The sequence below is a fragment of the Dermochelys coriacea genome, chromosome 8 (genome assembly GCF_009764565.3).
Source record: "Dermochelys coriacea isolate rDerCor1 chromosome 8, rDerCor1.pri.v4, whole genome shotgun sequence".
Classification (NCBI taxonomy): Eukaryota; Metazoa; Chordata; order Testudines; family Dermochelyidae; genus Dermochelys; species Dermochelys coriacea.
In genome coordinates, this window is record NC_050075.1 from 97,486,174 (window position 1) to 97,509,233 (window position 23,060).

Genomic DNA, 23,060 nt, shown 5'->3' on the forward strand with positions numbered 1-23,060 from the left:
CCATTATATGGACAGCATACCCCCATATCTCAATGTCTGTACTTTGACCCGTTAAGCTTTTACCCCCAATCGGGGAGATTGCAGATTATGTATTCCTTACGCCACCCGCTCCTAAACTGAATTTCGCACCCTTTGATAATCTGTACCTTATTCCCTGATAACCAGAAACTTCTATGCCTAAACTCTGTACCGTTTTCTTTTTACTTCAACATTATCTTAATAAAATTATTATATTGTCCCAATTTTACAGACATGAAGAGTCTTTCCTAAGGTCATATAGCAAATTGGTGGGCTGAGAACTGAACCTAAATATAGTATGTGTTTGGTACAACATACAGTGGTTATACCATTACATAGATATGATATCAGTGTTCAAGTGAATGGCTAACATTTTATTAATTATAGCATAGCCAGACTTAAGTTTTTATTTATATTCCTTACTACAGTACATAATTATAGTGTAAATTTCATTTTGGATAGTTTATTTTCTTGTTATTACAGATTGGTGTGAAGCCTCTTGACCTAGATGTAGAAAAGGTGTGTTTCCAGAGACCTAGAAATTCATGGAAGCAAATATGTAGAAGATAGATTGCGGGGGGGAGGAGACTTAACTGTTGGATGAGTAATAGCAGATTTTTAATTACCTACATTTAGAAAGTGCCTTTGCTTCAGAAGGGTTCTAAAGAGCCTTACAAACTGTATGTATGGGAACTGCTCCTGAAATGCAGCCATCTCTGGGATGGTTTATGACAATAGTCAGAGCACAGCAACATTGCACAACAGTTTGGAACAGGACTTAAATATCATAGCCAAGTAAAGCTGTAGAGCAGTGGTTCCCAAACTTGTTCCACTGCTTGTGCAGGGAAAGCCCCTGGCGGGCCGGGCCAGTTTGTTTACCTGCCGCGTCTGCAGGTTCGGCTGATTGTGACTCCCAGTGGCCACGGTTCGCTGCTCCAGGCCAATGGGAGCTGCTGGAAATGGCACGGGCCGAGGGACATACTACTGGCGGCCTCTTTCAGCAGCTCCCATTGGCCTGGAGCTAAATTCTCAGATTGTCTGTACTGGACATGCTCCAAACCTGGTCTGTGCACAACTTTCTCTGCATTTGCTCCTCCAAGCACTGAGGAGTCACTGTAACATTAGGTTCAGGAACTGAGATTAGGGGAACTGTCTTTTCTGTGCTGTCAGTGATCCTGCTGCTGGTGCCTAGGGGCTGCATGGAGAAGGAGGAAGCTGCCTAACTGGAATGCCATAGACATGATGGGAGTAGAGACAGACTGTGGGAAGGAGGACAGAGGTGGAATGGGATGGGGCAGAGTGGGCAGAGACAAGCTTGTGGGGGATAGAGGCAGTGGCAAGGACAGAGACAGAGAAAGGTTGTTATGACACATACTAGGGGTGGGTGGACAGGAAAAGAAGGGTCTGTAACCACTAGATACACTTTCTTCCAGAACCTGAAATGAATCCAGGATTTCTGAGTCTCAGCATTACTCCTCTGTCAGGTAAATAACTGTGAAAGCCAACTGCTAAAGTGTGTGTCACATCCCCCTCTAGTTGCTGGCCCACATCCCAGATAACAACCTGCTCCTGCTATTGATTGCACTGTTAGCTCAAGTGACAAATGTGTGGGCTGTGGAGCGTGAGGATCAATATGGTTCCACATAGTAAAATTTCTGTTTTTTCTGTTTAATTTTTTAAAAATATACGAAATTATATTTAAAAAAAATCTGTTAAAAGAATATTAAGATTGCAAAGTCAAGCACCCAAAAATTAGGTTACTCCAGAATTAAGGTTGCCTGTGCAAGCTTAATTTGGCCCTCTTGTGCATACACTTTGTGATACAGTCTTTAATTACATAAACACACACTTTTTTTTCTGGGATCTAGCCTCATTCAGTGCACAAGATGGAGGGAGGCTGCTCACTGTTCATTACTATATTTATGGTTTATTTATTTATTTAATATTATTTATTTATATTCAGTATTTCTTTTTGGTCTCATCATTCATTGTGTGGCCCCATGCCACATTTGCCATACAAACTCTGTACTGAATACATAATTATTAATTTCCTCATGGGCTTTTCTACAGTGCTCATGTATAGTGTGCTCATCTATAATATAATACAATGCTAAATATAATCTTATGAATCCCCCAAGTATACTGTACAATGTTATAGATTGTTTATAGAAACACTTCAGAATGCTGGAGTTATGGTCCAAACACTGTACTAACAATATGGTATGCTATAGTTTAGTGGATGGTTGTGATAGTATAGTTTTACAAGACATTCATTATACTGCATAAAAATCTATATTTGAATTGAATGAATGGGAAGATTAGACATACCAAAGGAAAGGAAAGATCCATGTGGGTTAGGCTGATAATCCTCTGAAAGTAAGTTGGTCCCTGCTCTAATCAACACAGTGGAAGGGGGGAAAGTGAAATCATTTCACTCCCAAGATAAAAAATGTCGAGTCCCCTTTTATGTTTTTCTCCAATAATATTCAGTTTGTTAATGCAGTTTATGATTGTATTTGCCCAGCCTTTTGCTAACCACATTTACTAAAAGCAAAAACCAGACCAGCTTTAGTTAATGAAGTTCAGTCTCACCTGATCTGACCTGTTGTGATAGTCCAGTTCAAAGTGTTACCTGCCCTGCCCTTTAGTATATGTACTGTATGAAAAACATATTTTCTGTCCATTTAAATTCTTAACTTTCACTACTTCTTTCTAAGCCTGGATGTTAGGAGACCATGCTTCAAGGGTTAAGGAATGCATGAAAATATTATTTTTCATTCATGTGAGTGTCACTCTGTTCTGACTCACTCTTGTTTTAGAAATACTACTACATTCTGTTCTAATTTTCCAGAGCTCCTTAATCTTCTTCCAGGTTCTTAATGATGTAGTCAATAATAGGATTGTTGGTATTAATTTGGAACAATAATGCCAGCTGCATGCTTGGTGGCTATTGGCAGAGGGGTGACCTTGCTGGTCAGCTAAGCAGTCCTAGAAGTGCTTTGATCTGATCTATACAGAGCTAGAGCTGTCTATTCTAACAAGGGAAGCTAGTGAGGTCTCTCTGCATGGGATGCTGATTCTTCTCCAAAGAGCACTGAGGACAGCATGGCAGTGGCTTTTGATGCAATGCTGGCTCGGGTCAAGGATGTTTGTAAAAGAAATGGTTTGCTCATCTTGTCAGTATTGTCTGTCATAGTGGGATGTCTTCTTGGATTCTTCCTCAGGACCAGGCGGCTCTCTCAGCAGGTCAGTAACAAATGAGTGTGACACTGGGCAGAAAATGTCAGTTATGTAGCAAAATAGGAGATAAAACAACCTATGGAACTTCAAGGATGGGTATTTCAAGATAAAAAATAATTTGTTAGTGTGGTAGTATTTTGATAGACGCCTACCTTGTTTTCTTTGGGTCCTTCCATAGATTTTATATACAATATACATTGGACAAACTGTCATTAAGACACTGCAAGTCTACCTTAAGAAGCACATTGTGATGTTGCATGTATGAATATTGGGTTTTGAAACTGAATGAAATACTGCATTGTACTATATGGAAACTGTAACAGTGTAACATATTAACTGGTGTCAGAGTACATTCTATTTGAATTTGTATTAGAACATGTATTTCCAACGAAAATACTAGGGAACTTTTTATGATTAACATACCCAGAGTAACGGATATTTATTTCACACTGAGTATTTTTTATAAGAACTGAACTGGGATGTCCCATTAATAAAAGCACAACTTTTTACATTCACCAGGGGATTTCTCTTCAAACACACCTCTACTAATCTGTTTGTAGGTGCTCAATTCTTCCTATCCAGAATAGCCTGACAGACCAGACAGGCAGTGACAAATGCATTGCTGAACAAATTTTTCCCTAAGAATATACATTTTAATATTTTAAACAAGTTATGGTACTTCAAAAATATATGATCATTAAACCAATTTTGTCATATTCTGCTGCTGACCCTGAGTTGACAATCTTCTACATCCAAACAATAGCTTCATGCACATAGAATGAAATGGGTAAAATGCAGAATAAAAAGATTATGCAGCGAAACCTATCAATTGTGGCCCATAAAGGGTCTATATATTTAATTTTTGACTGCTTTGGCACGCAGATGCACAATACAATTAGATTAATATGGAGAAACCACTGAAGGGGATGGAGATTTTACTGATCATTAGGACAGGTGTCTGTGACTAACGAATTCTCACTAGCACCTATTTCATTGTACTGTTAAGTCAGAATTGTTTTTTGTTTGTTTTTTTTTAGATTCACAATATTTCAAAGTGTCCCTGAGTGAAGCAAAGCTTATTTTATTTTCTTCTGAACACATTACATAGCCCTATTCAGAACACATTACATAGTCCTAGTCATTTACAAACATTTCCCCAACTTCTTCCATCTGTACCACTTGAAATGATATGCAGTAGTTGCAAGTAATATAAACTGATCGTACAATTTTATGAGATCATTCAGTTTTACCAGCAGCTGTAAGGTGCTTTGTGAAGAAAGAGACTCTTACACATCAAAACCATAAACACATCTCTCCATATATTTGTAGGAAATTAGTTATTTCCAATTCCCCGGGGAGTTATTGATGAGGATGCTGAAAATGTTGATTCTACCACTGGTTGTCTCAAGGTAAGTGAGTGCGACAATTTGCTCAAAATAATAGATCTAGTGTCCCAAATGAGGCAACAAAACCACCTTTACATTGTAACTAATTTGTTGTGTAAGTGCAAAGACTATTGTAGAAAGTGCTATAATGCATTAATATTTGTGACAGATTTATGAACATGGTTAGAAAAACATGGCTTTAGCTGAAGAGGGTTCTGGATCAATAGGAACATCCTGCCAGAATAACTCACAGAAATATTGTTTGCTTACAAACTAGCTTTTGAAATGAACTTATATTTTTCATTTAAAAAAAAAAAGATTTTTTATTGCAACTAAACAAATTAAAATGTAGTATGAATCAACCACTAAACCATAAGCTAAATCTAATCAGTTCAAAGAATATAACTTGCAAGTCATACAAAACATCACAGTTAATTTACAGTCTTTGCCATATTTTGAGAGAGAGACTTGCTATGGAGAGATGGTGGGGAGGGATAGCTCAGTGGTTTGAGCATTGGCCTACTAACCCTAAGATCGTGAGTTCAATCCTTGAGGGGGCCATTTAAGGATCTAGGGCAAAAATTGGGGATTGTTCCTGCTTTGAGCAGGGGGTTGGACTAGGTGACCTCCTGAGATCCCTTCCACCCCTGATATTCTATAGTATAATAAAAGAATATATGTGGTCCCTAAACTAGCATGTGTTTTGTATTAACTTCAACTGGAGTTGTGGGTGCTCTGAAAATCAGGCCCATAATACTTTGGAAAAAGCATTATATAGACTAAATTATGTGCTCAAAATATTAGCTCTGTTTCTTTCCAAGAGACAGTGAAATACAAATCTATAGTGTCTGATGTCCTGGCTGCATGGTGGTGTTTATTCCAGATCACTTTTAAACTCACTCAAATAAAAAATGACTTTATTGGAGACCTTTTGTTTATTGAGAGAAAACTGTAAAGTAGATATGAAATCTCAACAGTGATATTTGCCAAAGCTTGCTCTGAGCCTGTCAGTCAGATGTACTAAGAGAAATGACAAGGGTAATAAGGAGGAATGGGATTCCAAACTGAAAACATTTTTTTTTGGTCATTGGAATGTACTTTCATTTTCACAAAGAAGACTAGGGTAGCTTATCCACAGCTGAGAGCAAAATTAATGTTAATTTGTCTCTTAGTTTGGAGGCACTGTATACATCCAATGTTAGCAGAGCAGTATTATGTAAGCTCACATAGCTTTTACCTCCGAGGCATTCCTAATCAGTAAAGGCAAGTGTAAACTAACATGCATTATATGGAAAATAGCATGCCTGATGAACTTGCAGCTTAATTAATCCCTTCTGGAAATAATACCATAACTAATTTTATATAGTGCCTTTGCCAAGCTTGGCAAAATTCAACATTTTAAAATAATTTCAATGGATAATATCCATGTCTATTTTAAGCGCCTTTTGCTATATTTATTTAAGTTTTCACAGTTGTGGGAAGTTATGTGGGGGGTGTCAGACGTCAGTGAGTCAGACAGTAATTATTTAATGAGAGTAGACATTGTGATTCAAAAAATTAAAGTTTTATAATTGTTAAAACCCAAATTGTAACCATCACGTGTCAAAATATAGAAAATAAATATTCTTAAATCAAACTCTAATTAGTTCTCAAGCAATATTTTTTTGTTACTTTGCCCATCTTTAAATTTGGATTATTATCAATGGAAATATTTTTTGTTGTTTTGTGTGTGTAAACTATCCCACTGCATAGGAAAGATAGGAAGTATGGCAAGAGACCACCCTGGCTTAACCAGGAAATCTTCAATGATCTAAAACTCAAAAAAGAGTCCTACAAAAAGTGGAAACTTGGTCAAATTACAAAGGATGAATATAAACGAACAACACAAGTATGTGGCAAAATTAGAAAAGCCAAGGCACAATACAAGATCAAACTAGCTAGGGACATAAAAGGAAACAAGAAAACATTCTACAAATACACTAGAAGCAAGAGGAAGACCAAGGACAGAGTAGGCCTGTTACTCAATGAGGGGGGAAAGACAATAACAGAAAATGTGGAAATGGCAAAGCTACTTAATGACTTCTTTGTTTCGGTATTCACCAAGAAGGTTGGTGGCAATTGGACGTCTAATGTAGTGAATGCCAGTGAAAATGAGGTAGGATCAGAGTCTAAAATAGGGAAAGAACAAGTCAAAAATTACTTAGACAAGTTAGATGTCTTCAAATCACCAGGACCTGATGAAATGCATCCTAGAATACTCAAGGAGCTGAGGAGATATCTGAGCCATTAGCAATTATCTTTGAAAAGTCATGGGAGACGGGAGACATTCCAGTAGACTGGAAAAAGGCAAATATAGTGCCCATCTATAAAAAGGGAAATAAGGACAACCCTGGGGAATTACAGACCAGTGAAGTGAGCTGTAGCTCACGAAAGCTTATGCTCTAATAAATTTGTTAGTCTCTAAGGTGCCACAAGTACTCCTTTTCTTTTGCGAATACAGACTAACACGGCTGCTACTCTGAGACCAGTCAGTTTAACTTCTGTCCCTGGAAAGATAATGGAGCAAATAATTAAGCAATCAATTTGCAAACACCTAGAAGATAATAAGGTGATAAATAACAGCATGGATTTGTCAAGAACAAATCATATGAAACCAACCTGATAGCTTTCTTTGACAGGGTAACAAGCCTTGTGGATAGGGGGGAAGTGGTAGATATGGTATACATTGACTTTAGTAATGGCTTTTGATACTGTCTCGCATGACCTCATAAGCAAACTAGGAAAATGCAACCTAGATGAAGCTACTACAATGTGGCTGTATAACTGGTTGGAAAATCGTTCCCAGATTGTAGTTATCAGTGGTTCACAGTCAAGCTGAAAGGGCATAATGAGAGGGGGTCCTGCAGGGATCGGTTCTGGGTCTGGTTCTGTTCAATATCTTCATCAATGATTTAGATAATGGCATAGAGAGTACACTTATAAAGTTTGTAAACGATACCAAGCTGGGAGGGGTTGCAAGTGCCTTTGGAGGATAATATTAAAATTCAAAATGATCTAGAAAACTGGAGAAACGGCCTGAAGTAAATAGCATGAAATTCAATAAGGACAAATGCAAAGTACTCCACTTAGGAAGGAACAATCAGTTGCACACATACAAAATGGAAATCACTGCCTAGGAAGGAGTATTGTGGAAAGGGATCTGGGGGTCATAGTGGATCACAAGCTAAATATGAGTCAACAGTGTAACGCTGTTGCAAAAAAAGCAAACATAATTCTGGGATGTATTAGCAGGAGTACTGTAAGCAAGACATGAGAAGTAATTCTTCTGCTCTACTCTGCACTGATTAGGCCTCAACTGGAGTATTGTGTCCAGTTCTGGGTGTCACATTTCAGGAAAGATGTGGACAAATTGGAGAAACTCCAGAGAAGAGCAACAAAAATGATTAAAAGTCTAGAAAACATGACCTGTGAGGGAAGATTGAAAATATCAGGTTTGTTTAGTCTGGAGAAGAGAAGACTGAGAGGCAATGTGATAACAGTTTTCAAGTACATAAAAGGTTGTTACAAGGAGGAGGGAGAAAAATTGTTGTCCTTAATCTCTGAGGATAGGACAAGAAGTAATGGGCTTAAATTGTAGCAAGGGAGGTTTAGGTTGGACATTAAGAAAAACTTCCTAACTGTCAGAGTGGTTAAGTACTGGAATAAATTGCCTAGGGAGGCTGTGGAATTTCCATCATCGGGGATTTTTAAAAGCAGGTTGAACAAACAGCTGTCAAGGATGGTCTAGATAATACTTAGTCCTGCCTTGAGTGCAGGGGACTGGACTAGATGACCTCTCGAGGTCCCTTCCAGTTCTATGATTCAAAATATGTAGGCATGATAGTAGGCAAAATATGTAGGTCACACAGTGGGGGAGTGGCACTGTATGTGAAAGAAAGCATAGAGTCAAATACAGTAAAAATCTTAAATTAATCCAACAATACCATACAATCTCTATGGATAAAAATTCCATGCTTGAATAAGAAGATTGTATCAGTAGGAACGTACTGACGACCACCTGACCAGTATGGTGACTATGATTGTGAAATGCTCAGGGAGATTAGAGAGGCCACAAAAACAGAAAACCCAATAATAATGGGGGATTTCAACTATCCACATATTAACTGGGAACATGTCACCTCAGGATGGGATGCAGACATAAAATTTCTAGACACCATTAATGACTGCTTCTTGGAGCAGCTAATCCTGAAACCCACAAGGGGAGAGGCAATTCCTGATTTAGTCCTAAATGGCACACAGGATCTGTTCAAGAGGTGAATATAGCTGAGCCTCTTGGTAATAGCAACCATAATGGAATTAAATGTAGCATCCTTGTATGGGGGAAAATGCCAAAGAAACCCACCACAGTAGCATTTAACTTCAAGAAGGAGAACTACACAAAAATGAGGAAGCTAATTAAACTGAAATTAAAAGGAACAGTCACAAGAGTAAAATACCTGCAAGCTGCATGGACACTTTTTAAAAACACTATGATAGACGCTCAAACTCAAAATGTGCAGCAGCGGTCAAAAAACTAACAATGTCAGGAACCACTGGGAAAGGGATAGATAGTAAAAAAGACAACATCATATTGCCACTGTATAAATTCATGGTACACCCACACCTGGAATACTGCGTTCAGTTCTGATCACTCCATCTCAAAAAATATATTTTAGAATTGGAAAAAAGTATAGAGGAGAGCAACAAAAATGACTAGGGGTACGGAACTGGTTGTATATGAGGGGAGATTTAAAAGTTTAGGGCTGTTCAGTTTGGAAAAGAGATGACTGAGGAGAGATATGACAGAGGTCTACAGTATCGTGAATGATGTGGAGAAAGTGAATAAAGTGTTATTTACCCCTTCACATAACACAGGAATCAGGGATCACCCAATGAAATTAATAGGCATCATTCATTAAAACAAACAAAATGAAGTACTTCACTCAATGCACACCCTGGTGATTGCCAGGGGATATTATAGAGGCCAAAAGTATAACTGGATTAAAAAAAGAATTAGATCAGTTCATGGATGATAGGTCCATCAATGGCTATTAGCCAAGATGGTCAGAGATGCAACCTCATGCTCTGGGTGTCCTTAAACCTCTGACTGATAGAAGCTGGGAATGGATGACAGGGGGTAGATCACTTGATAAGTTGCCGTGTTCTGTTCACTCCCTCTGAAGCTTCTGGCATCAACCACCTTTCAGAAGAAAGGGTACTGGGCTAGGTGGTCCATTTGTCTCACTCAGTATGGCCATTCTTATGTTCTTGTGTGTGGAGATATCAACATTTACCAACATTTACTGATAAAAATCTAATCCTTCCAAGCCTTTCATGCACATACATGCTATCGCATTTTCCCCATACCAAATATAATTATATCACACATTTATAATAAGTATGTTCCACTCTGATTTCATGTTGTAACGTTCTATATTGTGCTCCTAGACTGTAAACTCTTTTGGACAGGTAATCTGTAATTTGTTTGGGATAGGTCTCCTGCTGTACAGCTCTATGGGCACTTAGGGCACTATAAAAATAATAGCAAATGGTTTAATAATAACAGTAGACATAATGGCCCAGCTCCTTCGTTATGGTTGAGAAATGCATAGCACTTCTCAGGAGAAGGGTACAAAGGTGACCTTTGCACTCCCGCAGTTCTGGGCCAGCTGTGTGCCAGTGCAGTTCCCTGGCATAATGTAGAACAGCCTTTTATCTACTCTAAGTCATTCTATCTGCCGGTGGCCCAAAAGGAATGATATAACAGCCAAAGATTAGTAGGATATAGGAAAGAAAACCTCTGCCATGTTCCCTGTGCTGACAGCAGTAGAGTGAGGACATGTAGGAGCTACTATACTAACACTATCCCACTGGATGGCCCTCCCAACCTGGGGTGGTCCTTCCATGGATAGCTATCCTGTATACAGGGCCAGAAGCTGCTGGTGGTGCAAAGCAAAGTGGCCAAACTACAGAGTAGGATCTGAGCCAGTATCTCTTGCAATATTTGGTGTTTTTCTTAAAGCACCAGCTCCTAGATTCAGGTGAATATATCACGATCTCAGCTTTCATTTAAAAACAAAAATAAGTTTTGAGTCTCATGATTGCACAGAACAGCTTAAAAATGTGAATCCTAAAGGCTCAAACACAACAAGATAAATAAACAGAACCCAGCTGTCATAGGGTGATGCCAGCCCTTTCAGAGGGAGTAGGCACAGTGCACCTGTGATTCATCAGCTGCCTTCCAGTTGGGTTTAAAAGAGGGAAGCTGGGCTCTAGAGGGTGAGAGACCTGGTGAGTTAGGGTTGCCCTAGCGTGCAGACTCAATTATTCAGGAAAAAGGCAGGTGAGAGACCCGGGAGACTCTGGAAGGTCCCTGAAGGAAACTGTAGGTGGTTCCGTAGGACGCATGATGATAGGAGAGCAATAACAATAATAGGCATTTGCTGGCTAACTTCCCAAGCTAGAGAGCCAGGGCTGGAGAGAGTAAAGGCCAGAGAGCAACAGAGGGAGTTGCCTTCTGATTTTTAAGCTGGAGAGTCAAAGCCGAGGGCCAGAGAGGATGAAGACAGGGGAACAGTAGTGCGGCTCACCTGCTGATGTCTTAGTTCCAGAAAGTTGAACTCAGGGGAACAATGAGAAGGCCAAGGATAGGGAAGGATGCTCTGCTGGTGAGGATGATTTCCTAGCAAAGAGGCTGTAGGGGTTCCTGCTGGGAAAAGTGGGGTTCCATTCTAGCTGGAAGGCCTGGAGTGGCCATCCTAGCAGAGATAGAAGAAAACTGACAAGGAATCTAACTTTGGCAGAAGACACTGGAGTATGGTACAGAAGGACTCCCAGCAGAGATGCTGTGCGTGTTTGGTGTGGTTTCCACTGAGAAGAGTAGAGTTTTCAGTACTATATACATTGAGTGTGGGAAATGGACTATGTTTGGGACTTTTGTTGAGGACTTTTTGAACTATGTTCTGGTAATAAACTGGGCCCCAAAAGAGCTGTTATTTAAGCAAGAGAGCCTGAAGGGGAACTATTGGGGATTCTGAAAGGAGAAACTGAGGCAGACACACCTATGAGGGTGTTCAGGGAGGCACTGCTGTAGCACACCAAAATTAACATTTTTTACAATCTCGTGATTTTTAACTCCATATCATAATTATTTGGGAGCCTGATTTCATTATTTTTGAAACCTTGGGGTTCTCAGTACTGCTATAGAATTAAATATAATTATACACAATATATAATTGTTATAGAGGGGACTCAAAGGGCATAGACAAAAGAAAAGAGAAGTGTTCAGGGGAAAATTGAAAATAGAAGGTCAATTATATGTGGGGAAGGGGTGAGGCAAGGATAGAAGGAGGTTCCTGCTACAGGGCTAAAAATAGCAATGTAGACACCAGCTTGGGCTGGAGCCTGGGCTCCGAAATCTGGCACAAGGGGTGGGTCTCAGAGCCCGAGCTCCAGACCAAGTGGGAACATCTACACTGCTATTTTTTGTGCTGTAGGACAAGCCCAAGTCTGTACAGCCAGGCTCTAATACTTGCTGCTGGGGGTCTTTTTTAGCAGAGTAGACTTACCCACAGAGTCTAGCTGGACCCTGCCTCCTCCTCTGTTCACCGCAAGAGAACAAGAGCCCATATTCATACATAAACTAATCATGCATTTGTACACCATAACTTCACTTGTTTTTACAAATATAAGTAATTTCAGAAATATAATTAAATTCCTGTAAAGCACTACATTTTTATAACAACATTTCTCATGCATATATTTAATAAAATCAGCAAGTTAAGGCATATGCTCTCTCTTTTTTTTTTGCAATTTACATATATATTTAAAATTAGTCTATTTCTTTGTGGATGTGGAGCATCTTCAGCCTGCTCTATAGAAGTAATATTGTTCGAGTTATATGTTAAAGTCCACAGTTTATCCAGGTGGGGTGGAGGAGTGGATTGCTCAGAGGGACTAGTAATTGGGCTACAGAGCCTTTCACCTTTGGGTCACTAATTCAAATCCAGCCTTTGTCAAAAGTGACCAAAAGTTTTTATTATCCAATGCCTGTTCAGTAGCTAATGTAATAAGAGATGGTGATCTCAATGCAGTGGATAGGTACACACATAACAAAGGATACCACTTCTATTGGCACCCTTTGTTGAGAATCTCATCAAAGAGGCTCTCCTGAATAGACATGGAGACCAAACTACCCATGCACCTCTAGAGATGATCCCTCAGGTCTGGATTGAGGCACATTGGCAAGGCAGTGTGGAGAAGCTTGAACTAATAATGCCCATGCAATACCTATTCTGAGGCTAAACAGAAAATCACTGTCTCAGATGTACTTTTAAATCAGTACCTCTCACGAGCACTGAACTTTTGCACACATACAAAGTAACTTTTTAAAGAAAGAGGTGGAGCCTGGAGAAGGGAGAATTAATAGAAATATGCAGAGTTCAAAAACAAGCAAGAAAATCCCAATGCACAGAAAATGAGCTAAAATATGTGTTTCCTTTGTTTTTATTAATCTCCCATCAATGTAGCAATGTCTCATTCACTCTTTCTAAAGCTGTAATAGGATCACTGTATTCAATCAATGATAAAATTAACAAGGGAAAACAGTACTATACAATATCATGAATGTTAAGAAAGAGACTTGCACCAGAAGATATGGGGAAAATATTACTTGACCATTAAAATCATTAAGTTAAGATTAAGATAAAATATTTCACAAACGATATTAGATCCCAAAAGTCTAAATAAATTGAGATTGCAAGACAGTAATGTATGAAGGGACAAATAATTGCAAAGGCATTTTCTGAGACTGCCTGAAATCAAGAAAATTTGGGGCTAAAAATCTTATAAATTATAGAAGTATTCATAAATGAAATCCTCCTTTGTCCATTAGACTAATCTGGGCCTAATCTGGCTGTCACTGAATTTGTCATGGATCATGATTGGGCTTTATGTGTTTTAGCAGATGTCACAATACTAAGAAAAAAGTCCCTGCAGAAATAACTGATGGGTTAACAGTTGAAGCTTGTTAGTCACAAAGAACATTATTTTAAGACATTGTAAGACAATGTCAAGACTTTCTGAGAAGCAATCGCCAGGCATGAGAAGGTAGTACATGGAATGGAAAACAAATCATATAGGTCTGAAAGAATTTTCAATTTGTTCTTGAAATACTCAGTAGTGAAATGCAACAAGACCAGATGTTAGACACTGATGAATGTTGCTGTAGTTGTCTACTGTGTTGTACACTGTGTGTGCACATATACACATAGGGCACTGAGTTTAAAATCTTTTTATTTTCTTAAAGAGAAAAAGGAATGGGAATATTAAGTGACCAGCAAAGAGCGGATTGTGACAGACAACTGATTTGAGCCAGATCTTGGAATTCAGTTACCCCAAACCTGGACTGTGCTCTGGCCCTTTACACCACTCTACCAGGTGGATCCACCCACTGAATTAGGGCCATGGAGGATATTCTGCAGTAGAGGATCTGTCTTCCTTACTCAGCTCTTATTCAGCCAAAACTTCCACTGTCTTCTATTCTTTGGGCTAGGGACTGTCTGTTACTTTGTGTTTGTAGAGTCGCTAGCATAATAGGGCTTGATCCTGATTGAGATCTTTGGGTGCTATCACAATTATTATTAATAGTACAAAATATATTTACTATTTATATTCAAAATATTACAGTAAAAATCTTGGGGCCAGTCTCTGATTCAGATAAGCACACGCATACATGGCTGTAACTGAGGTGAATGGGAAATGTGAATGCTTATGAGCCCCCTTATATGTTTAACAAATGTGAGCCCAGATCAGCTCTGCTAATTTACACCAGCTGAGTATCTGACCCAGTGTTTAAATTTACCAAGAAACTATTACAGTATAAATAAGTAGTTCCATGATCTGTTTAGTTCTGTACTACACTACATCCCCCAGCAGATGGCTCTGTTCTAGAAGGCTATGTAAATGTCTAATTGCTAGCTAGACAACATGAATGTTCACACTCATTCAGATGCATTAAAAACACATTTCAATAAGATCTTCTAGGGTATTTTTAATACTATGCCAGTGCCAACTCCTTGCCTACCCAGAACACAAGAAAAAGTCTCATCTCTCTGAATTGAATTAAATATGAGACATATTTTTTAGGGCTGTCGATTAATTGCAGTTGACTCACACAATTAACTCAAAAAAGTTAATCGTGATTTAAAAAATTAATCATGATTAATCACAGTTTTAATCACACTGTTAAACAATAGAATACCAAGTGAAATTTATAAAATATTTTGGATTTTTTTTACATTTTCATATATATTGTATTCTGTGTTGTAACTGAAATCAAAGTGTATATTTTTATCATAAATATTTGCACTGTAAAAATGATAAAAGAAATAGTATTTTTCAATTCACCTCATACAAATACTGTAGTGCAATCTGTCGTGAAAATGCAATTTACAAATGTAGATTTTTTTTTACATAACTACACTCAAAACCAAAACAATGTAAAACTTCAGAGCCTACAAGTCCACTCAGTCTGACTTCTTTTTCAGCCAATCACTAAGAGACAAACAAGTTTGTTTATGTTTACAGGAGATAATGCTGTCCTCTTCTTATTTACAATGTCATCAGAAAATGAGAATTTTCTGGCATTTGCTTGGCACATTTGTAGCTGGCATTTCAAGGTATTTACATGCCAGATATGCTAAACAGAAATCTTAGGTTATGTCTACATTACCAGCTGGATCGTCACGCAGCGATCAATCCAGCGTGGATCGATTTATTGCATCTAGTCCTAGATGCGATAAATCAATCCCCGAGTGCTCTCCTGTTGACTCCTGTACTACACCACAGCGAGAGGTGCAGTCGGAGTTGACGGGGCAGCGGCAGCAGTCGACTCACCACGGTGAAGACACCAGGATAAGTCAATCTAAGTACATTGACTTCAGTGTATGTTATTCACGTCGCTGAAGTTGCGTAGCTTAGATCGATTTCCCGCCCCCCCCCCCCGCCCCGAGTGTAGACCAGGGCTAAAAAGAGCAACACTCTGATGCGGAAACTACAGAACCCAAACCAGCAAAAAAGAAAATCAGTCTTCTGCTGGTGGTATCTGCAGTGATGAGCTGCCAAAATCTTAACCGGTTCCCTATAAAAAGTTCTGATTTAAGGGATGTGCCTCTGTCCTGCCCCCTCCCGCCCCCCCCCAGGCTCTGTCCTGCCCCCCTGCCCTCCCCAGGCCCGCACTCCATCCCAGGTGCCTGCTGGTGGCGCAGGAGTCCTGCAGTCCTTGCAGCATGTGGGGCAGCAGCTCCCTGCAGGCAAAGGCTGCCGTCTGCCTGACTCCCCACCATGGGAGGTGAGCGCCCCCGAGCGGCAGAGGCCAGACAGCCCCACAGTGCAGAAGCGGGAGAGACTGGGGTGGGGCTCGCCCCAGCACGCCCAAGGCAGCCCCCAGCCATGGCACCAGCTGGCCCTGCCCGGCTCCTGGGGCAGAGGAGGCTGCTGCCGCCAGGGGTCTGGCTCCCCGGCCCTACGCGGCACCCAGTCACATGGTGCCTGATCTCCCTGTCCAGCGCAGCTGGCTGCGCTTCCTGGGCTGCGCAGGAAGCAGCATGGAGCTCGGCCGTGGCTGCTGAGCGAGGCAGCATCGGATCAGCCTCTGCACGCAGGGCCCCAGAGCAGCTGCCCGGATGGCTGCGCAGTGCAGGTACCAGCAGCAGCGCAGCCCCTGCCCCGAGACAGGACATGGGGCCCCACAGCGCTTCCATAGCCCCGCGGCCCCCAAATGGTGCGGCTCCATGCACTCCCCTCTAGCACCGAGCCCCTTCTCCAACCAGAGCCGGCTCTAGGATTTTTGCCACCCCAAGCAAAAAAAATTTTAGCTGCCCCCACTTTTTTTTGTGCCCCCCCGCCCCTGGCTCCGCCCCTTCCCAATCCCTTCCCCAAATCCCTGGCTCCACCTCCTCCCCCGAGCATGCCACATTTCCCCCCATTGTTTCCTACGGCTTCCCCCCGCAATCCCCCGCCCTAGCTCACCTCTGCTCCGCCTGCTCCTCTGAACATGCCGCCGCTCCGCTTCTCCCCCATCCCTCTCGGGCGAGGGAGAGGCAGCGCATTCAGGGGAGCAGGCGGAGCGGAGGTGAGCAAGGGTGGGGGGGAGCGCAGGAAGTAACGGGGGGTAGAGGAACCGCTCCCTGCCCCAGCTCACCTATGCTCCACCACCACCACCTCCCCTGAGCGCGCCACCACTCGGCTTCTCCTCCCTCCCTCCCAGGCTTGCTGCGTGAAACAGCTGTTTGGCATGTGGCAAGCCTGAGAGGGGGGAGAAGCGGAGTGGTGGCAGCGCGCTCAGGGGACCAGGAGGAGGTGAGCTGGGGTGGTGGGGGCAGCGCCGGAAAGCCGCCCCTAGAAATGTGCCGCCCCAAGCATCAGCTTGTTTTGCTGGTGCTTAAAGCCGGCCCTGTCTCCATCAGCCCCCTTCTATAACACTGAGCCCTACACCATGCACCCTCCCTAGCACTGCGAGTCAGGGCTCCCTTGGCCTGGGGGGCTGCCCCAGCCGAGCCCCAGCCTGGCTGGGACTTTCTGGGGCAGCGACTGCCTACCCAACCCTCCCCCCCCGTTCCCCGTCCCCTGACCGCCCACCCAGAACCTCCGCCCCCTCCAACAGCTCCCTGCTCCTTATCCAACCCCTCCTCCCAGCCCCAGCCCAGCTCCCTTACCATGCTGCTCAGGGCAGCGTGTATGGATGCTGCGCGGCCCCCTGGAGCTCACAGTCCCACCCCCTTACCATGCTGCTCAAAGCAGCAGGCGCTGCAGAGCTGCCCAGGAGCAGTCCAGAGCGCTGGCGCCGGCGGCGCGTCATGCTGAGGCTCTGCAAGAAGGAGGAAGGCGGTGGAGGGGCTGGGGGAGCCTCCCCGGCCGGGAGCTCAGGGAGCCCTAACAACCGGTTCTAAAACTGCTTCTAAATTTAACAACCGGTTCGCGCAAACCAGTGCGAACCGGCTCCAGCTCACCACTGGGTATCTGACTCAGATAATGAAAATGAACATACATCAGTCCGTACTGCTTTGGATTGTTATCAAGGAGAACTGTCATCAGCACAGACCCATATCCCCTGGAATGGTGGTTGAAGCGTGAAGGGACATATAAATCTTTAGTGCATCTGGCACGTAAATATCTTGCGATGCCGGCTACAACAGTGCCGTGCGAACGCCAGTTCTCACTTTCAGGTGACACTGTAAACAAGAAGCAGGCAACATTATCTCCTGCAAATGTAAACAAACTTGTTCGTCTGAGCGATTGGCTGAACAAGAAGTAGGACTGAGTGAACTTCAGCCTCTAAAATTTTACATTGTTTTATTTTTAAATACAGGGTTTTTTTACATAATTCTACATTTCTTAGTTCAACTTTCATGATAAAGCAATTGCACTACAGTACTTGTATTAGGTGAATTGAAAAATACTTTTTCTTTTGTTTTTTTTACAGTGCAAATACTTGTAATCAAAAAGAAATATAAAGTGAGCACTGTACACTTTGTATTCTTTGTTGTAATTGAAATCAATATATTTGAAAATGTAGAAAACGTCCCAGAATATTTAAATAAATGGTATTCTATTAATGTTGAGCAGTGCGGTTTTTTAATCGCTTCACAGCCCTAATATTTTTTAATTCTTTGACTTGTGTCCCTCCCCCACAGCTAATGCTCCCTGGATGAATGAATAGTTTGGAGCAATATAGGAATCATTTTCAGTCTTTCTCGTTAATAACTGACATGTTTAATTAGGCCAGATTTACAGCAGAAACCTCTGTGTCCCGTAGATACCTTAAGTGCTGCCTGTATAAATTGAGGGGAACAGATATTCAGGATTGCCTGACATGTCAGCACCATCTCATATTAGTTAGTGCTAATGTAAAACTTCTGGGCAAACATATGCTGTATATACTGCAGAAGTGATGATAGTCAAACTTGTTCAGGTGCAATTCATGTAGCAACATTGCGTGTTGAATAACAGACACTAATGATATATGCCGAAAGATCACTATTCTCTTAAATTCTGTGGTTGAGAGAGGGCATTAGACAGTGTAAACTAGATGTTTTAAAAGTGTTTGCCCATCATTGCATAATTTAAAGGTGATTTAATTATTTTGATCTATCTTCTTATATCCCAACCTAGTCTAGTCTTTGATTAATTTTCCCATAATCATGGTACTTATCACATTGCTTTTTGCATTTATCTTTGAATAACTTGCTGTTTGATGACAAATAAACATGATAATGGAAATAATGCTATTAGTATGTTCTAGAGATATTACTATACATTGTACACTATAAGCCAAATTTTCCTCTCATTTTACCAGTTTTACTCTAAGATAACTTCATTTGGCCAGAACCTCAACTGATATAAATCAGCATAGCTCCAATCACTTAAAAATAGAGCTATGCTGATTTACATTAGCTGATAGGTTTCAGAGTAGCAGCTGTGTTAGTCTGTATTCGCAAAAAGAAAAGGAGTACTTGTGGCACCTTAGAGACTAACACATTTATTTGAGCATAAGCTTTTGTGAGCTACAGCTGAAGTGAGCTGTAGCTCACGAAAGCTTATGCTCAAATAAATTTGTTAGTCTCTAAGGTGCCACAAGTACTCCTTTTCTTTTTACATTAGCTGAGGTTCTGTCCTATTTATTCAATGGATTTAATCCAAATTTACACAAGTGTAAGTAACAGTAGAATTGGGCCTTTTCAGTCCAACTCTCTCCCCGCTTGATTGGACAAACTTTTTAATGCAGTCACAAATACAGACTCAAGTTCTCCAAATGTTTATACATGTATATGCAGTCCCATTGAGTTCAAAGAGAAAGAAGGAAGGATGATCCAACAGTTAGGGCACTAGGTTAGGATTTGGGAGAGTAAGGGTCACTTTCCTGAACTGCTACAGACTTCCTGTGTGATCTTGGGCAAGTCACTTAGCCTTCCTAGGTATGTTTACACAGTGAGCTTCCCAGACTGGGCCAATAGATTTGGGCTAGTGGGGCTCACACTTGTGCTCTAAAAATAACTGTGTAGACAGCACTCTGAAGTTGTGGTTTGGGCTCAAACTTAGGCCCTGAAGCCCATCTCCCTTTCTGAGCTTCAGAGTCTAAGACACAACTTCAAAGTCTATACAGTTATTTTTAAAGCACTAGCATGAGTCCTGCTAGCCCAAATCCATTGACCTGGGCTGGGAGGCTTGTTTCTGTGGGGTATGTAGACATATCCTCTATCCCTCAGTTCCTCATTCATACCATTAGGATAACAGTACTTCCCTACTTTACATTGGGGTTTTGAGGGTAAATAAATTAAAGATTGCAAAGTGCCTTGAGATATACTGATGATATAACTACTACTATTATTATTATTAGTGGGTAAGTGTTGGCAGAACAGGGATTTAAATGATCAAAAATCTGAAACTTGCCATAACTTGTGCCTATGATCCTGCCACATGTATGTTCTCTTTTAGAGAGACTCAGCCCATTCAGTTTCATCTGGGAGTTAATTATAATTTCTTATTATTTTAGTATCAACAGTTTACTATGCACTTGAGCTAACTAAAAAGCGTACAGTTTTTACTCTTTTCCTTGTACAGAATCTTTCAACAAATAATTTCTCTCAATTTTTATCCAGGCTCTCAAAAGCTGGATCTGTGCTAAGTTAATGTTGTTAAGATGATCTCTCTCCCAAGTCGGTTGTACTTGACACAAGTCTATATTAATTTACAATTTAGTATATTTATTTGTGTTTTCCTCTGGGATAGTAATAAGTCTGTCTTTTTGGTGGCTGATCCAAATTCTAGATGGCTAAATATAGAACAACCCATAATGTTATCAGTTTTGATAATCCTTTATCCTTCTGCTCAGATTCCCCAGTGGGTCATCCCCATTCATGCTATTAAAGCCTGGTATTTAATTAGGAAACTACTTCATTAGGGCACTGCTCAAGGTGTTTTCCGGTACTAGATTTTTCCAGGCTTTCCTACCTGGGCATTTGCCTTTTCACATCTTGTTCATTCATGGGTATTGCCCCCTTTCTCCTCTTTGTTGTTCCAGCTCCATTGTGACATATTCAGTCTTCTTTCCCAAGATCTGTGTATTTTATTTGCAGACTTGCTGCTCGTGCATACTCTCTTTGATAACTTAATAGCACTTATAACTTCTTTATTTGAGAATGTGGGGCTTGGTTTAAAATGTATCTGGAAGCCAGATCCTCAGCTTGTGTAAATTTTGTCCCACAATATTTTGCTTGCTGTCAATTGAAAGTGTGTCACTTCTTGGTCTCATGCACTTGCAGTTTACTATGGGGGCAAAATTGCACCTGTAGATTTAGAGGGGTTTTCCCAGGTGTTTCTGGATAAATTTTCCCTCCCTCACACTGTCCTGAAGGGACGCACCGTGCTGTCTACTTAGATGGCTTTTAACTTCCATTCCTTCATGAGGTGTCTGCATTTGATGGTGTTTGTTTCATGGTTTATGAAAAGCTTTGGGATCCTCTGAGATAGCAGGTGCACACAAGGCCAGATTTCCAAAAGCCTCAGCCAGATCTTCAAAAATGCCTGGCACCCACAACCAGGGCCAGATTTTCAAAAAAGCTCAAAAGCCAGCAGCTCCTATTGACAGTTTATTTAGGTGCCTAAGTGGATGCTGACCTTTTCTGAAAATATGGCCAAATTGTGGGTACTGAACACTTACGACAATTCTGTCCATAAGCAATTTTTTTATTATACATTCAGGGAAGATATTACCTTAAATCAGGCTGGTACCAAGAGCCATGAAAAGGGATTTTTTTCTCAAAGTGTGAGGCAGTCTGGAAATGGATGATTTTTCTAGGCTGGATCACTGTAGTCATGAAATGTCGCCAGATGATCTTCCTAAAACTTGTTGCTTTTATCAACCTCTGTGTAACATACATGGTTCACTGGCACATCAAGGACAGTGTCTAGTGTTGCATGTTGACATTTAACTTTACTGTGGTGTTAATTTTTGAAGAAGGGAATAAAAGATTTAACAATAGGATGTCTGTTCCTATCTCTTTGAGATATATGTTCGTAGCTGGAGTGTAAGTGAAAAATAACTTTATGATACTGTTTGGTTTGGGTGTGTTATGGGCAAATCTATGCAAATAGTCATCTTATGAAGCTAGGAAACTTACATTTCAAATAGGTTTATAATGCTTCTGTAGGGGAAAGTATTGCTTTTTTCTCAGCAAAAGGCTTTAGGACCTGATAAAAATATTATTCCAAGCAGGGTCCTCGGAGAGCTGTAGGCGGTATTTCTGCAGCTGCTTTTCAAACTCCCATTAGCTAATGCAATACTAAAATGATTGCATTGTGATGCCCTGTACCAAGCATCCAATTTAACATCCCAGCTTTTATATGTCTAATAGCTGTGTGATTAGTCTTTATGAAATAAGGTCTAGAGAGGACAATTTACTTTATACAGACCAAAAATGAATCGAACAGAAACCAGCATTTTTTGTTTAGGTTTGTGTTTTGTTTTTCTCCCATTCAAATGATGTGAATTTGTCAAAACAATAGAGACTGATCTCCTGGCCCCAGAAGCAGATTAGCAGCATTAACAGCGCACAAAGATCTGACCTCATTGTCATTCATGTAAACCTAGGATTAGCTGATGCAATGATGCAGCACTCATATTCCTGCTGGTTCTTGGTTTAAATTTAATCATAAATATATAAGAGACAAATTTTGTTGTCTCCAAAGAGTTGTATTTCTATCCTGGACAGTGACCTAAACCAATTCTAGTGACCTAAACCAGACACACACATTTCTACCAATACAAATTGTAAACAGGTGGCCTTTGTTAACTTTATCTTTCATGCCCATCACTGATACCTAAATAATGATGAGTAGAAACATAATGCAGTCCAATTAGGACTATATTCTCAGCCCTTCCCTATGATATGTAGGTTACAAAGGAGATAAGTGCCAATTTTTACATTCTTTCTTGAGAGAAAGTCTCTGCAAAGAAGCAAGTATTGAAGGAATGAGATATAGAGTGAAAAGCAAAACTGGTCTTGAATTAAAGCAAAAGAAAAGAATTATGCAAAGGAAAAATGAGCTGGTCGGAGAGCAAAATAACTTGATTCAACTATATTATTTTACATTATCCACATCGCTAATATGGTATAGAAATTAAATTAAATTATGGTGAAAGCTATGTAAGAGAGCACCCCCAGTTCTTATATGTTCCCCAGAATTCCACTGAAGGTGTGAGCCTTCTGATTTACAGCTTTCTTCTTCAGGGACACACATTAGTGAAAGCCAACAGACAGACTCTGCACAGGATTCTAAAACACCATAATTCTTTACTTAGGAGATAAAACACAAGAG

At 40.8% G+C, this 23,060-nt stretch overlaps 1 protein-coding gene across 5 annotated transcripts in view; it reads left to right on the plus strand.

Annotated features, from left to right (window-relative positions):
• Positions 1–283: 283 nt before the first annotated feature.
• SLC1A7 (solute carrier family 1 member 7) overlaps positions 284–23,060 on the plus strand; it is a 94,218-nt gene continuing 71,441 nt past the window's right edge. For 3 of the 5 annotated variants that reach the window (XM_038411895.2, XM_043520313.1, XM_043520315.1), the window contains exons 1-2: positions 1,898–3,264; positions 4,588–4,667. In XM_038411895.2, the coding sequence (XP_038267823.1) occupies positions 3,124–3,264; positions 4,588–4,667 (221 nt within the window). In that variant the 5' untranslated portion in view covers positions 1,898–3,123. Of the gene's footprint in view, positions 538–1,451; positions 1,503–1,896; positions 3,265–4,587; positions 4,668–23,060 lie in introns of those variants that run through there. The other 2 variants (XM_043520312.1, XM_043520314.1) reach the window with 2 other exon arrangements.